Source organism: Natrix helvetica (assembly GCF_964273705.1).
Source record: "Natrix helvetica genome assembly, chromosome: 5".
In the NCBI taxonomy this organism is placed as follows: Eukaryota; Metazoa; Chordata; class Lepidosauria; order Squamata; family Natricidae; genus Natrix; species Natrix helvetica.
Genome location: NC_138551.1, coordinates 103,459,344 through 103,473,232, shown reverse-complemented (window position 1 = coordinate 103,473,232; position 13,889 = coordinate 103,459,344). Strand labels below are relative to the sequence as shown.

The 13,889-nt window shown below is 45.0% G+C and overlaps 1 protein-coding gene across 6 annotated transcripts in view; it reads left to right on the top strand.

The window, feature by feature from the left end:
- Positions 1-13,889, top strand: part of LDB3 (LIM domain binding 3) — a 176,121-nt gene that overhangs the window by 62,486 nt on the left and 99,746 nt on the right. For all 6 annotated transcript variants that reach the window (XM_081956513.1, XM_081956516.1, XM_081956515.1 and 3 more), the window contains exon 3: positions 7,850-8,001. In XM_081956513.1, coding sequence (XP_081812639.1) covers positions 7,850-8,001 — 152 coding nt within the window. The remainder of the gene's footprint in view (positions 1-7,849; positions 8,002-13,889) is intronic.

Genomic DNA, 13,889 nt, shown 5'->3' with positions numbered 1-13,889 from the left:
AATGAATACAAATAAATGGGGACAGTAGGACAGGACAGGGACAGCAGGACATTAGGCACACTGGTGTGCTTATGCACACCCCCTTTATGGACCTCTTAGGAATGGGGTGAGGTCCATAGTAGACAGTTTGAGGTTGAAGCTGTGGGGGTTTGAGGCTGTAACAATGGAGTCAGGTAAAGCATTCCAGGCATTGACCACTCTGTTGCTGAAGTCGCATTTTCTGCAATTGAACTTTGAGCGGTTTACTTTGTGTTTGTATTGACTGTTTGCCCGTGTATTATTGAGGTTGAAGCTGAAGAAGCCGTTGACAGGTAAGACGTTGTAGCAGACAATTTTGTGTACTGTGCTTACATCATACCGCAGGCAGCGCAATTCCAGATTGTCCAAGCCCAAAATTTCAAGTCTGGTGTTGTAAGGGATTCTATTGTGAGTAGAGGATTTCTAGAAGGTCTTGCTTCTAGATTGGAAGAAGAGTGTGTTGTCCCATCCTCCACAATCCCCCCAATACAACTGAACTGGCACTAATCACAGTTCTTTGGAAGGTTGCTTACTGTTGATTATCCAAGTATTCTTTCTGCAGGTCCCAATCATGTGCTTAGGGCTTCCTTGGAAACAGATAGTAGAAATCAATTAGGGTCTAATTTTAGTAAGCTATTCTTCAGTGTTGAAGAGGAGGGTCTATTCTGGAAGCATACCCTTTGCTTAAAGTGGGTTCTCTTCAGTCACCCTTCAGTTTGCTTTTCTGTCCAGCATTAATCTCTTTTCTGGATGTTTCAGTTCTCGTGGACTTTGTCAAAATACTGAGAAGTCACTGCAATGTCTCAGGGACCCTGAAAAAAATTTAAGGGAAGGGAGAAGGGAAAGACTATTATTTACTTGGAGATTGTCTTGCTGAATCTCAAAGGAATTTTCCCAGATCTCTCACCTACCAACCAGTTGAAATTCATCTATCTGTGTTGTTGTTAGTTGCAAAGTCGTGTCCGACCCATCGTGACCCCATGGACGTTCCTCCAGGAACGTGGTGTCCTGGATGGTGTCCTCTACCATCCTCTGGAGTCCATTTAAGTTCACGCTGATTGCTTCAGTGACTCCATCCAGCCACCTCATTCTCTGTTGTTCCCTTCTTCTTTTGCCCTCCATCTCTCCCAGAGGGACTCTAGGGAGTCCTTCCTTCTCATTAGGTGGCCAAAGGATTTGAGTTTCCTCTTCAGGATTTGGTCTTCTAAAGAGCAGTCAGGGTTGATCTCCTCTAGGACTGACCTGTTGGATTGCCTTGCAGTCCAAGGGATTCGCATCTATCTTTAATAGGATTTGTTTCTAACTTGATGTCCTTCCAGCATGAAAGTTGGAATAGATGAGATGATGTTTTCATCTTTGAACCAAGCCAAGTTTTTTTTAGTTTCACAAATTTGTTTTTGGCTGCAGTTTAGGGCAACAATGAAGATGAGTCCTAGGCTATTTGTCGATGTTGCACACTGCACAATAATGCCACATTGGATAGCACAATGCCCATCCATTGTCATTTTGACCACCATCCTCTTTGCCCCATGTTGTGCATCATCATAGATGATTGTCTGTGACTTGTAAAATAATTGTTGTTTGCCTATACGGCTATCATGTTTGGACCTCAAGACTCTCTAATGCTTTTCTGCCATGTAGTGACCATCAGGGACAGAGGGGGAATTCTGCCGGTTCACACCGGTTCAGGCGGACAGGTAGTGGTGGCAGCGCAAGGCTCTGCCCACCCACCCAGGCATCATCAAGGATGCCCAGACATCTCTGCATGCGCTCTCACTACTGAACTGGTAGTGAAGAAAAGAGGATACCATTACTGATCAGAGAATTTTACAATCTAGATTGAAGAATAACCCATCTGAGCACCATCTGAGTTGGACTAGATGGCCTACAAGCAGGGGTGGGATTCAGCCGGTTCGGACCAATTTGGGCGAACCAGATGTTAATTTTGCATCCGGTTTGCCAAACTGGTTGTTTCAAGGACTGTCTGCCCCTGCCCCTTCCTCCCTGCCATTCCCAGGAGTCTCCACGCAGCCCATTCATCATGCCAGGTAGATGCAGGGCCCACACAGAGGCTTGGGGAGGCTGAAAAATGGGCCATCCAGAAACGGGCCCATTTCTGGCCTCCAGAGGCCCTCTGAAACCTGGGTGAAGACATTTTCGCCCTCCTGGAGGCTCAGGAAAAGCTTCCGGAGCCTGGGGAGGGCAAAAAACAAGCCTACTGGAAGTACCAGAAGTCTGAAAATGGACACATTTCCAGCCTCCAGAGGGCCTCCAGAGGGCCTCCAGAGCCCCGGGGAGGCCATTTTTGCCCTCTTGGAGACTCAAGAAAAGCCTACGAAGTCTGGAGAGGGCAAAAACAACAACCTCCGCCGTGGTGCAGAAGGCTGGGTAGGCCACGCCCACCATGGCCACGTCCACTCATCAACCGGGCAGAGACATTTTCAATCCCATCTCTGCCTTCAAGGTCCCCTCCAACTCTGTTAATCTGTTGCACTTTTAATGAAACCTCCTGCACAAGCAGGGATTATGATGACTAATTCCATTCAGGAGCTGTTGAGTGTGATATGTGTCAGATACTTCTTACACCAATAGTTTCAGAATCTACAGCAGCAAAGGAAAAGATAAAGGCATGAAAATTGCTGTACTGCAAGATGTTTTTTTTTCCCTTAAGGGTTTGGAAATCTATATTTAGAATGTGCATATAAGGAACTTAGATCTCCCTACAGAAGGAAAGGGGAGGGGCAGTGATTGCAAAACAGAGATTTGCAGAGGTTCCTCTGAAAAGAGATTGGTAACTCACCACAATTACAATACAATACCTGTTCTGCAGATACGCCTGAAAAATAGTCATATTTTGCATCCTTTAGGGTTGATTCATGGGTAAGGTCAAGGATAGAGCAGCTTGACTTGGTCTTCTTCCAGTTTCATAGGAGGAATCATCACAAAAATTAGGTGAATGAAAAGACACAATTTTTCAGCTTGACTGTATTAGTTCTACATGTGTGTGGTGGTATGAATGGGGGAGGGAGTTGTTGGAACTTTGGAACCAGGTTGGAAGTAGCTTTCAGGTGGTCTGTCATAACTTTGATTAGTCAATTACTTATATTGAAGTCCATGAGATGATTCTTTTTCTTCTTCCTCCTCCTCATCTTCTTATTTCTCTTCCTTCTCCTCCTCCCTCTTCTTCCTCCTCCTCCTCTTTCTCCTCCTGCTCTCCTCTTCTTCTTCCTCCTCCTCCCTCTTCTCCTTGTCTTCTTCTTTCTCCTCCTCCTTCCCCTTGTCCCCCTTCTCTCCTCCTCCTCCTCCTCCTCCTCCTCCTCCTCCTCCTCCTCCTCTTTCTCCTCCTCCTCTCCTCCTCCTCCTCTTCTTCTTTCTCCTCCTCCCTGTTTTCTTCTTTCTCCTTCTCCTCTTTCTCCTTCTCCTCTTCTTCTTCCCCTCCTCCTCCTCTTCTTCTTCCCCTCCTCCTTCTCTCCTCCTCCTCCTCCTCCTCTTCTTCTTCCTTCTCTTCCTCTTCCTCCTCTCAAAAGATTCAGCAATGAGACTTCATCCTTGATAAATACGAGCAGGTGTGAATGAGCCACCATTGGCTTTCCTGAATTTGAATCCATCAGCAAGTTAACATAGTTAACATTATTCTCACAAGATAGACAGCAATGTTCCCAAGATGGGCGCAATGTATATTTAGAGGGAGAGGGTCTCTCTCTCCATTTTTTCAAAGAGCCTGTGTGCTCAAACATCATTGCTTCTGCTTGATAAGTAACTACAGCTATGAAACCAGCAGAATCTTTTATGTCTGAGGAGTTATGTTACATGAGCCCAATTTTGACCACAGAAAATATGGTTCCTGAATGCCATTTCTGGTTAGATTGATGAACTTCCGCAGACACTAAGGGCTGTAAGTTAGACGGAGAAGTTAAGACACAACATGAAACTGAAGGTGATGGAAAACCACTCTTGTACCATTGCTGAGAAGACTGTGTGGGTTTCTCTCTGCCAGAAACCAAAACAGCTGCTAAACCCTAATTAGATTGCTCCTTCCAGCAATATTCTGAAGTTGCCATTTGTCTCCATTTAATGCTGGTCTTGTTTTTCTTTTCATCCCCATCTCAAAGTTGGGTGATCCGGATGAAGTATTTGCATAGCTTTTCGTTAAGTATCAAGAACCAACTGCGTTATGCATGGTGTGTTTGTTTGTTTAAACAGAGGAACATATTTCAACAGGAACAGATCTGCATTGTTAGAAAAATTGGCTTCGTCTGTTGGCTCCTTCAATGCAACTAAGGCATATTCAGGGATTGCCACAGACAGAAGGCGATCAAAAATGTTAAATTAGAAGCCACAAACATGTGATCCCAACCCCACCTCCTTTTTACATATGCCAAGAGGCATGTCAAAGGGGTAAGATTTTATTTACTGGCTCACTTGATTGTGAAGTCCTGCCTCTTTTCACATGCATCACATATGAGGCACACCTAAAAAAGAGAAGAGTCTTTGATCACAGTCACCATCCTTGTCCCCCCACCACCACCACAAAATCTTTTGGGTGCAGAGCAGGGGTGGGTTCTGGCAGGCACTACTGATGGTTTGCTTGTGTGTGCGCTGCACGCACACTTGATGTGCACTGCACATGCATGCGCAGTGCAATTAAAATTGAAAAACAAGATGGCGCTGCTTACAGGGAACCAGTTTGGGGGCGTGGCAGGCCTGGGTCACTGCTGGTTCCAGCGACCCATGCCACCAAACCACTACCAGTTCGGCTGAACCGGGCCAAACTGGTAGGAACCCACGACTGGTGCAGAGACCCCGCCATTCATCACAAGTTTCTCCAAATGTACAGAAATGTGTGCAAGGGAGAGCAAAGTTTAATTTGCTTTATTGTCATTGTACATCATACAACAAAATTAAATGCCATCTTCAGTGTAAATTGTAACTATAAAAGCACAAACACAAACACATGATGTATAATTGAAATTGAAAACCTGATATTGTCCTGACCGAGGCTTCCTAAGAGCATGAAACAAACTGCTTGTCCTGACAAAAAACCCTTTTTATTAATTTGCTGTGAATTCTGCTCATTCACAGCTGGAAAAGTCTTTCAAAGGAGGGTTTACAGTCACAGACCTTATCTGGCTTGGAGAGCTGCCAGGCCCATATCTACAGAACTTGGCAAGGAGCCTTGGAGAGTCACGAACCAATTAAGCAAACTAATTGTGTCCTGCAAACTCCACTCCCCTTTCGCTCCTCTTTTATTTTCTCTGGGAGGGGCCATTAATCATCTGGCCTCCCAAGTTATACCGTGCTCCTTAGTTGTTCCCTTCGTCTGGCAATTCTGCGCATGCGCACACTGGGAACAGGCTTCAGCTGTTCGTCTGCCTCACTGATGTCTGACTCTGAAGGCAGCTGATAACTGTCAGACGGGCCTGGCCCCATCTCTGCCTCCAACACAGAGCCCTCATCAGAGCCTTCCCCAGACTCCAGGACTGGCTCATGTTCCTCCCCAACCTCCTCACTGTCTGAATCTGCTGCCAGCTCTGCTGGCCATTGGCGGGCCACAACAGATATTGCATTAATATTGCACTATACAGTCAGTATAATTACTGCCCTGGGATAGAAGCTGTTTTTCAGTCTATTTGTCCTTGTTTTTATTATCCTGTACCGTCTGCTAGATGGTAATAGTTCAGAAAAAATGGTGCCCAGGATGAGATGGATATTTAAGAATGAAAGCTTTGAAACTGAAGGTATAATAGATACAAGGTGACTTGGTCTGTCACCGAATTCAGGGATGATACTGGTGACATGTAAAGAAACACTGAAAATGAGGTGTAGCCTCCATGTCTTCAGTTATGTGCACCTATGTTTGTCCAGGCAGAGAGTCACTAAATGAGCTGAGATTGGCTACTTAGGTAGGGCTTCAGGACCACGTTCTCAGGGAACCTTTGTTGATAGAAATATGAGTTTTCTTCAAAGCACAATCCACCCAGAAATTCTTCTCTGCAATTATCAATGGATGCATGGACGTTTATTGAAGTCAGTTTACATGGTAGTCTATCGCGCATAAGCTACTCCAAACATCCTGGTCAGGGTGGACCAAAGTCCCTCTTACGATTTGTGGTTCTCTGACATCAAAATAGATTTTGTCCACAAATCTGCACTTGCTACCTCAGATCCTGTTTGTTTTCAGAAGCTCTTAGTGATGCACATTGTAATATATGCACTAGTGCTGTGATGGCAAATCTATTGCATGCTTACCACAGGTGAAACATGGAACCATTTCTGAAGGCATGCGAGGCGTTGCCCTGTCAGCTCCAGTGTGCATGAGCGTGCTGGCCAGCTGATTTCCAGCTGTTTTTGCCCTCTAGAGGCTTCCCTGAAATCTCCAGAGGGTGAAAAACTGCCCAATGTGCAAACCGGATGTTCGGGAATGGACTTCCGGTTTGTGTGTTGTGCCGTTTTTCGCTCTCCTGGGGTTTCAGGGAGGCCTCCTGAAGCCTCCAGAGGGAGAAAAACCACCCAATGGGCAACCTGGAAGTCCGAAAATGGACGATTTCTGGCCTCCGGAGGGCCTCCAGGGGGGTGGGGTCGAGGAAGGCCATTTTCACCCTCCCCAGGTTTCGAGAAAGCCTCTGGAGCCTGGGGAGACCAAAAAACGGGCTTTCTGGTCCAACCGGAAGTCAGCAAATGGGCCGTTTTCAGCCTGGGGGGCGGGACAGAGAAGGCCGTTTTCACCCTCCCTAGGTTCCTAGAAAGAGTCTGGAACCTGGGAAGGGTGAAAAACAAGTCCACCGTGCCATCAGGGGGCAAAAGCAGGGGAAGCGCGGGGGGTCACACGCGCATGCGTGGGGGGAGGGCACATAGAATTTTAGGTGTGGGCATGCACATTTACAACCCCCGCACTCGCCCCACTTTTGGCACCTGATGGCAAAAAGGTTAGCCATCACTGCACCTGTGTAAAAATACCTCCTTTGCGCACCTCTTTCAAAAAACTAGACAAGCGATGAATGTGAATAACATATGGAATAGGCAAATTCTTACCGTTCCATTCAGTTTTGAATAACCATCAGTTTAATACAGTTTAAGGGTTACAAAAAGCATCACGATTAGCAGGAACTGGGAAAAGTAGGATTGTGAAATGGGTTTTCACTGTAACAGGCACTGATTTCTTGAATTCATCTACCATTCCGAAATAAGTTATGACGGTAGAGAAGTGCAGCTCAGGGGTTGGCGTGCGGTGCTGTTTTGCGGTTCCTGTGGTAGGTTTTTATTCCAAATATTTTATTATCACAGTAGGTAATGCCATGCATGCAGGAGATGTAGAGAAGTGAGTTTAATTGGTGGGCAAATGACAAGATAGATCTTTGTATTCAATCGGTTATGCTCAGGGAGTTAGAGATCTCCATGTGAATGACATCATTGGTTACACCTTTTGATAGATCCATAAATACGTTTATGTGTTGGCTGAAGGGCCACCTGGCCAGAGTGAATTCTCTTGCATTTTTGAGTCTGGCTTATTCCAAATTGTCCACTCTTTTCCCGCCCTGTGGAAGCTAAGTCCTACCTTGTCTTTGCAAAGGGAGATTAGTCATGGAGCATTGTGACTTTCACCCCCTGCTTGGTGCTTATGTTTTATTTTGACTCCTATTTTGTCTTCTTTTGATTTTGTGCCTTCTGGTTTGCAAAAAATGGAACAAGAGAACCTCACTCTCAGTGCACCAAGTGTGGTTTAAACCTGATCTTGTCAATTATATACAGTAAGGCGACTCTCTAGATGACCTGAATCCAGAGATGGGTGGTATATATTCTTGACCTTCTCTTCTTCTTCTTTCTTTTACAGATCACCCCTGGCAGCAAGGCAGCCCAGTCACAGATGAGCCAGGGGGATATGGTGGTAGCCATTGACGGCGTCAACACAGATGGCATGACCCACCTAGAGGCCCAGAATCTGATCAAATCAGCAAACTACAACCTGAATCTTACTCTTCAAAAGTATGCAGAGATAAGTTACTAGCCAAAAAAATGAAAAATCAATGCTTGTTTGCCTTCCTACTTCAAGATAGCTTAAAGGTTCCACATCAGAGGTGGGTTGTTGCCGGTTCAGCCCAGATTAGTTGAACTGGTAGTAGCGGTGGCGGGAGGCTCCGCCCACCCACCCAGACACTTCTGCGCATGCGCAAAATGGTTGCATGCATGCACAAGCGCACCCAAATCAGTAGTGAAAAAATTAGCAACCCACCTCTGTTCCACATGTGATATTTTGGGCCCCATTATGCAGTATAGAGGGCGCCGCGGCTCAGTGGCTAAAATGCTGAGCTTGTTGATCAGAAAGGTTGGCAGTTTGGCAGTTCGAATCCCTAGCACCGCGTAACAGAGTGAACTCCCATTACTTGTTCCAACTTCTGCCAACCTAGCAGTTCGAAAGCATGTAAAAATGCAAGTAGAAAAATAGGAACCACCTTTGGTGGGAAGGTAACCTTCGGTGTTGAGTCATGCCAGCCACATGACCACGGAGACTGGACAGTGCTGGCTCTTCAACTTTGAAACGGAGATGAGCACCACCCCCTAGAGTTGGGAACAGCTAGCACATATGTGCAAGGGGAACCTTTACCTTTAAGGTAAATTCCTGAGCAAGATTCTCTGGTAATAGAAAAGTTCTGGGCAGAACTGACTTGTAAATACAGAGCTAGAGCAGTTCAAATGAAGATCAGATACAACTATGTTAGGTTGGGTTTTTTTTTTTTTCCAGTTTAGGAAGATTGAGGTGACCCTATTAAAAAAAGCACATAAAAATTCAGTGAAAGGTATTTTGCAACAAGGTCTCCTTTACCCCGAATTGGGGAGGGGGGGACGACATGGAGAAATACGAGGTCCACTTTTATGAGATCTGAAATGTAGACTTCTGTTATTGCCAGAGAGAAATGCTTTTTTCCCAGATTGCTCCTTGCAGCAATGACATTTCCTTTATCAATTCTGACTCTGACAGTTTCATGGGGGTTATTTACAATATGGTAGCTTCTATAGGATTTGGAATGGCTTTTTATTGGCCTACCCTTGCTTCTCAAATTTGCTGAATTGAAAACTCAATAGGCTGGCAGATCTTGCTTTTTGAAAGCTTTTGCTGTACTGTTTGCATGGGGAGAGAGGTTTTTTTTACACTAATTTATATAGAAATAAATATGGATTAAAAGTAAGAAAAGCTGCATAGTTAATTGAGACCCTCAAGCAGAATCATTTCCAATGATTAGGGCTGCAAAATCCCAAACCACCACTAGAAGGCAACAAAGCCAGTTTTTACATGTTCCTTTCCTGCCATCTAGTGGTTGCCTAAGTTATTACAGGCCTGCTTGCTTTACAATAATGCTTCTCAGCATAGAAAATAGAAATAATAAGTCGTGCTTTGTTTAGACTTCGGTCTTCCTTCTCTCCAAAATTACAAAGCTAGATGGAGAGTGTTTCGTGGGGCTGGTAGTTAAAGTGAAAAAATGGGACTAAAATTAAGTATAAAAAAAGATCAAATAATGACAATAGATGCAAGAACAATCACCCATAGGATTTATACTGAAGATACTGAAGTGATGGAGATCTTCTGATTTAGCTATCAGGCTGCCCTAAATAGAAGATAAGTATCATACGATTAGGGACGCGGTAGCTGAGTGGCTAAAATGTTGAGCTTGTCAATCAGAAAGGTCGGCAGTTCGGTGGTTTGAATCCCTAGCGCCGCATAATGGAGTGAGCTCCTGTTACTTGTCCCATCTTCTGCCTAGCGATTCGAAAGCATGTAAAAATGCAAGTACAAAAATAGGAACCACCTTTGGTGGGAAGGTAACAGCTCTCCATGCGCCTTTGGAGTTTAGCCATGCCGGCCACATGACCATGTCTTCGGACAGCACTGGCTCTTCGGCTTTGAAACAGAGATGAGCACCATCCCTTAGAGTCGGGAACGACTAGCACACATGTGCGAGGGGAACCTTTACCTTCACCCTTTATCATATGATTTGCCAATTCTGCCTATAGCTGATCAATTGTCTTATCCATCTTATAAGTCTTTTAAAGACGCTGGGACAAAAATACTAGAACTGCCTTGACATAAGTGCAGAGGCGGGTTCCTACTAGTTTGGATCGGTTCAGCCAAACCAGTAGTGGTTTTCCATCTTGGGTCGCTGGAACCGGCAGCAACCCAAGCCTGTCACACCCTGAACCAATTCCCTGGTCTCTTCTCCAATCGCCAGCATGTTTCTGCACATGCCCAAAACAATTTTCAGTAAACTGTGCATGTGCAGCAACAAAGCAAGCAGCGTGCATGCAAAAATTTTGCATGCATGCAAAACACCCTCTCTCAGCAAACTGGTAGTAAACCAGTTAGGAACCCACCACTGCATAAGTGGCCCTATTGGATTGTGAGAACGATTCTCTTTGGTGGTTAGTACATCAATACAGAAGGATGAGCATGAATGTCTTCTGTTTTGCATAGCCTTGTTGGAAGAAATGTGCCTCTGAGTTCAGTTGCAAGTGGGAAGAAAGACACTGGAAACATGGAGATTGCTTGGAAATATGGTTTAATGGTAGACAGGACCAGATGGATTTTTGAGTCCTGGGTAAAGAAAAAGCACATTGGGAGGGAGATAGATAGATTTATACCCTCTCTTGGACCCTTGCCTTGGAGCTTCCTGTTGCTGAGTACAAAATGTATTTTGATTGGTTGTCTTGAGTTTGTAGTGTCTTTAGTCCCAAGCTTCATTGAGCCTTACTAGGTGATGTAATCTCCCCAGGTGCCATGTAGTGAGTTCTGTTGCTAGATGGGTAGAGGGGTAATCCTACCTTTGTTGGATCTTGGGTGAGGGCACTTGTTTATGAATAGACCTAGCTATCTCTTTATCTCTTAAGTGCTGACAGCCGCTGTTGGCTATTGAGGAGGCTGGGGGCTATTAAGAGTGAGTCTGCTTCCTGCCTAAAAAACATGTTTCTCCATTTCTCATCCAGGGAAAAATAATATTCTGTCTTTTTAATATTTCCTAGAATATTTCATTCCTCTAGGAGAAGGGTGGGTGCTCCAACAGCCTGTTGGAGCGAATACAGTTTTTTGTTTGTTTGAAATGTCAAGGAATGGTCAATTAAGCATGAGAGATGTTTCCATCACAACCACGGATCAACTTTTATGTTAAAGAAGTTGTAAAAGATGAAATAGCTACAGCAAAACTGCAATAATCCCAGTTCTGCTTTCAAGCCATGGAAAATTTCCTCCATGGTCCACCATTAATGTAGGAAACAAACCATTACCAACAACAAAGATTGACTGTGTTGAACGGATTGACTTAACAACACATTCAGCATCTGATAATCTCCCTGCTCTTTCAGATCAAATGCATTTGCTCAGCACATCTTTCTAAAATATAAATTATGATCTATTATGGCATCCAGAATATAAATGAAAGAAAGACTTGTTTATTTGTTAGAAGTTTTTTATCCCACCTTTACCACTTTACGAATGGGCAAATGAAGAAGATCTTGATTTAACGGTTTTGAAAGGTTATCTTCCTTGTTGCAATAGTGAACCTTGTAAATCATTCAAATGTTAGTGAATAAATGTAAAAATTTGATGAGTGGAAAAAAAATGCTTCAAGTCAGCTGAGAAGTGAGTAGGAAATAATTTATTTTTAATTCTAGCATGCTGGAATTGATTCAAAACCATTGGCAGGCAGGATATCTTTCTTTGCAAACTTTAAGTAGGTTTGTTCAGTGGAGGAATCTTGATGCAGTCAATAAATTCACGATTGGTAACCTATAGAGATTAAATTGCAGTGAAGGATACTGTCTGTGTAACTTTCCTTTGCATTGCTCTGGATTTGCCAGCACAGTGAGGTCTTCTTGTTGAACAGAATGCAGGTTAAAGTGTGCGAGGTGTCACTTCTGTACCCCAGGGAGGTTCTCAAAAGCATTTGACCAGACATGTGGTGAGATCACTTCCTGGGTCAGCATGGACAAATCAGACATTCAATTCGAAGATTCAGTTCAAACATGGCTTGGCCAGGGGTGGGTTCAAAAATGTTAGCAACTGGTTCTCTGCCCAGTTGCTGGATGGGCGTGGTCATGGTGGGCATGGCCTACTCAGCCTCCTGCACCATGGTGAGGGGTATTTTTGCCCTCCCTAGGCTCCAGAGGCTTTCCTTGAGCATCTGGGTGGGCAAAAATAGTCTCCCCCGGGCTCTGGAGATCAGAAACAGGCCCATTTTTGGACTTTTAGTACTTCTTGTAGGTCCATTTTTCACCCTCCCCAGGCTTTGGAGGCTTTCCAGGAGCCTCCAGGAGGGTGAAAATGGCCTCCCCCGGGCTCCAGAGGCCCTCCGGAGGCCGGAAACAGGGCCCTTTCCAGACTTCTGGTAGACCTGTTTTTTGACCTCCCAGACCCTCCACGTGGGTCCTGCACTCACCTGGGATGATGAACAGGCCACATGGAGACTCCTGGGAGGGTGGGGCAGGGTGGGCAAGGCCAGCGGGTCCTTGCAACAACCAATTTGGCGAACCGGTGCGAACCGGCTGAATCCCACACCTGGGCTTGGCTGAATATTGAACCCGAAGTTCAATGTTATCATATTGATTTGATGGTTCTAGTCAGCCTGGAGCTTGGTTAGGCCTGTGTACATGTTCAAAGATATATGCAAATACACCCATCTTATTACAATCTATCTTATACTCTTCGTAGAACCATGGTTTCAGAAACCAGCCATTCACAAAGTTATGCTTAAGCAAACCATGGTTTAGCACAGGGGTGTCAAACTGAAGGCCCAGGGGCCAGATCCGGCCGACAGGGTGCTTAGATCTGGCCCGCAGGGCCACCCTGGAAATAGCGAAGGACTGGCCCACAGCATTTCTGCAAGCGAAAACAGGCTCCCGAGCTCTGTTTTCAGTCGCCATGGCCTTCTGCAACTCTCTGCCAGAGAAAATGGAGCTCAGGAGGACTGCATGCGGCCCTCCCGAGCTCTGTTTTGATTGGCAGAGGGTTGCAGGAGGCCGTGGTAGCTGCAAATGGAGCTCGGGAGCCTGTTTTCACTGGCAGAGCGCTTGGGCACCACCGGCACCCCTGATATGAGTGACATCAAGCTGGCCATGTCCACCCTGGCCATGCCCACCCCAAACCCCAAAGGCCAAACACAATCATGATGCGTCCCTCAATGAAAGTGAGTTTGACACCTCCTGGATTAGCATGACATACACAGCAGGTTAAGGGAACCTTAGCATCTGCTTCATGACATCATGACAAAGGGTGAATTTGTCTTAATGGACCCTGAAAGAAGATGCAATAGATGTAACATGGGAGGTGCAAATTTAATTCTAAAGTGAGCCTCTTTATTTGCAAGCGGAGAGAACATTGCACAACCCTGGAATCAGATATCAAAGCATTAGCAAGCAAGTTGTTCTCCCTCATTCCATCTAGGAATATGAGGACAATATTAATTGCCTCTTCGGGTTAATTGACATCAGCATTTGAAATAAAGGAGGAATGGAGTAAGGCTTTGCCAAGAAGCTACAATTTACATTTTCCTTTCTGAACTCTCTGAACCTTGACAACTAATTTTAACATCTGTGTAGTTGTTGCTGTTAGTTGCGAAGTCATGTACGACCCATCACAATCCATGGACAACATTCCTCCAAGCCTTCCTGCCCTCTACCATCCCCCGTAGTCCATTTAAGCCAGTGCTTCTCAATTATTTTCTGTCATGCCCCCCCTAGGAAGAAGAAAACATTTCGCGCGCCCTGCGCGACTGTAAATAGTATCATTTGTCTATAAAATTGTTATAAGTACACCTCTGCATAACACTGTATCCTTATTAACGTATAAGAGAATAAAAAAAGAAAGAAATGTGGATCAATTTACAACA